At 40.9% G+C, this 2697-nt stretch overlaps 1 protein-coding gene across 3 annotated transcripts in view; it reads left to right on the top strand.

The window, feature by feature from the left end:
- mecp2 (methyl CpG binding protein 2) overlaps window positions 1-2697 on the top strand; it is a 12008-nt gene that overhangs the window by 1483 nt on the left and 7828 nt on the right. For all 3 annotated transcript variants that reach the window (XM_014030223.1, XM_014030222.1, XM_014030221.1), the window contains exons 2-5: window positions 1300-1456; window positions 1557-1777; window positions 1890-2083; window positions 2192-2319. In XM_014030223.1, the coding sequence (XP_013885677.1) occupies window positions 1300-1456; window positions 1557-1777; window positions 1890-2083; window positions 2192-2319 (700 nt within the window). The remainder of the gene's footprint in view (window positions 1-1299; window positions 1457-1556; window positions 1778-1889; window positions 2084-2191; window positions 2320-2697) is intronic.

The following is a 2697-nucleotide window of genomic DNA, read 5'->3' as shown; positions in this document are numbered from 1 at the left end:
AGGTCTATAGATTAGATAAAGGTCTGTAGATTAGAAACACTGTAGGTCTGTAGATTAGATATAGGTCTATAGATTAGATAAAGGTCTGTAGATTAGAAACACTGTAGGTCTGTAGATTAGATACACTGTAGGTCTGTAGATTAGATATAGGTCTGTAGATTAGATATAGGTCTATAGATTAGATATAGGTTTATAGATTAGATATAGGTCTATAGATTAGATAAAGGTCTGTAGATTAGATACACTGTAGGTCTGTAGATTAGATATAGGTTTGTAGATTAGATATAGGTCTATAGATTAGATATAGGTCTGTAGATTAGATATACTGTAAGTCTGTAGATTAGATATAGGTCTGTAGATTAGATATAGGTTTATAGATTAGATATAGGTTTATAGATTAGATATAGGTCTGTAGATTAGATATACTGTAAGTCTGTAGATTAGATATAGGTCTGTAGATTAGATATAGGTTTATAGATTAGATATAGGTTTATAGATTAGATATAGGTCTATAGATTAGATATAGGTCTATAGATTAGATACAGTTCTATAGATTAGATATAGGTCTGTAGATTAGATACAGGTCTATAGATTAGGTACAGGTCTGTAGATTAGATATAGGTCTGTAGATTAGATATAGGTTTATAGATTAGATATAGGTCTATAGATTAGATATAGGTCTATAGATTAGATATAGGTCTATAGATTAGATATAGGTTTGTAGATTAGATATAGGTCTATAGATTAGATATAGGTCTATAGATTAAATATAGGTCTATAGATTAAATACAGGTCTATAGATTAAATATAGGTCTATAGTTGGCCAGAACTCCTGAATTAAGATCAGGTTTTTTAATTAGGGGTTTAATTCAAGAAACCTTTAATATCTTAGCTTAGCTAGCACTCCTGTGGGTCCTGGGTCACAAGCCTTCTGCAGGTCCACAAAACACATGTAGACCTTAGAGGCAAACTCCCACATAGTCCAGATGCTCTGTACCTGTTTTTGTATAGATGGGTTGAAATCAGTCAGTGAGTTGATGTGCACTGCCCATGGAATAAGATTTTCAGAGAGTTTTATTAAAATCTTCCCACTGGTTCAAGAAGTATTTAGCTAACAGACAGACAGAAACAAACACAAATAGTTACATGCTTGTTCCCATCAAWGGCAGGTGATAATCAAACATTGGTTCTGGTTCATTTGAGTTAATCTTTACCAGATCTTCAACTGGATTTGTCAAAGTAACGGTTAGTCTCATCAGAAGCTTTGAAGAAGCATTAAAGGGTCCAATGTTTCCACAGAGACGAGGGCCAAGAAGGTGACGAGGGACAAGTTGACCCCCAGCCCCCCTCTCACAGTAAAGGCAAGAAGACTCGCAAAGAGCGTCGCCAAGTGGAGCGGGTGCTGGAGATGACAGCCACTCCTTCAACAGCCTCGAGGGCGGAGCCACAGAGCCAGGTACAGAACAGGTGACCTCAGAACAGATGTTTGATCCTCAACCAAACAGAACATGGTTCAGAATGAGGTTCAGATGTTGTACGTCACTTTTTCTCTGCAGGTGTTTGAACCGGTGCCAGGCCCGTCAGACACAGGGTCGGGACCAGGATCAGAGTCTGCTCCTGGGAGTGAGTCTGCAGAATCTCCCAGGCAGCGGCGCTCCATCATTCGGGACCGGGGGCCGATGTACGAGGACCCCTCACTACCTGAAGGCTGGACCCGCAAACTGAAGCAGAGGAAGTCTGGACGCTCCGCTGGAAAGTTCGATGTCTATCTGATCAAGTAAGTCCACTGCACCTGGTGCTGGTTTCTATCAGTAAACATCTGGATTAAGTGTTGATGTTGGTTTTTCCACATTGCACTGATGTTGTTTTATTGTTTTCCTGCTGTGAAGCTCGGACGGAAAAGCCTTTCGTTCAAAGGTGGAACTTATAGCTTACTTTGAGAAGATTGGCAACACAACCACTGACCCCAATGACTTTGATTTTACTGTAACTGGACGAGGAAGTCCTTCCCGTCGTGAGAAGCGCCCCCCCAAGAAACCAAAGGTGGTGAAACCATCTGGACGAGGTCGTGGACGTCCTAAAGGTATTCAGTGATGACAGAAGTGAACCTGGGTTTTTAGGTGCCTCTGCAGTTGTTCATCTTTTTTGTGTTTATGTTTGTTTTTGTGTGTTTTTGTATGTGTGTGTGTAGGCAGTGGAAAGATGCGACAAGCTACTGAGGGCGTAGCCATGAAACAAGTTGTTGAGAAGACTCCAGGAAAGCTGCTGGTTAAGATGCCTTTTGGCAAGGCAGAGTCCTCCTCTGGCACGGCATCAAAGGTAGTGTTCACTCTGTCAGACACACAGGTTTTAGGTCCAGTCTGTAGACGGCATTAGCTTCATCACAGGTATAATGTTCAGTCTGTAGACCGCATTAGCTTCATCACAGGTTTTAGGTCCAGTCTGTAGACCGCATTAGCTTCATCACAGGTATAATGTTCAGTCTGTAGACCGCATTAGCTTCATCACAGGTTTTAGGTCCAGTCTGTAGACCGCATTAGCTTCACCACAGGTATAATGTTCAGTCTGTAGACCACATTAGCTTCATCACAGGTTTTAGGTCCAGTTTATAGACTGCATTAGCTTCATCACAGGTTTTAGGTCCAGTTTATAGACCACATTAGCTTCATCACAGGTTTTAGGTCCAGTTTATAGACT

The sequence above is a fragment of the Austrofundulus limnaeus genome, unplaced genomic scaffold (assembly GCF_001266775.1).
Source record: "Austrofundulus limnaeus strain Quisiro unplaced genomic scaffold, Austrofundulus_limnaeus-1.0 Scaffold1018, whole genome shotgun sequence".
Classification (NCBI taxonomy): Eukaryota; Metazoa; Chordata; class Actinopteri; order Cyprinodontiformes; family Rivulidae; genus Austrofundulus; species Austrofundulus limnaeus.
This window is presented reverse-complemented; position numbering and strand designations above follow the sequence as displayed.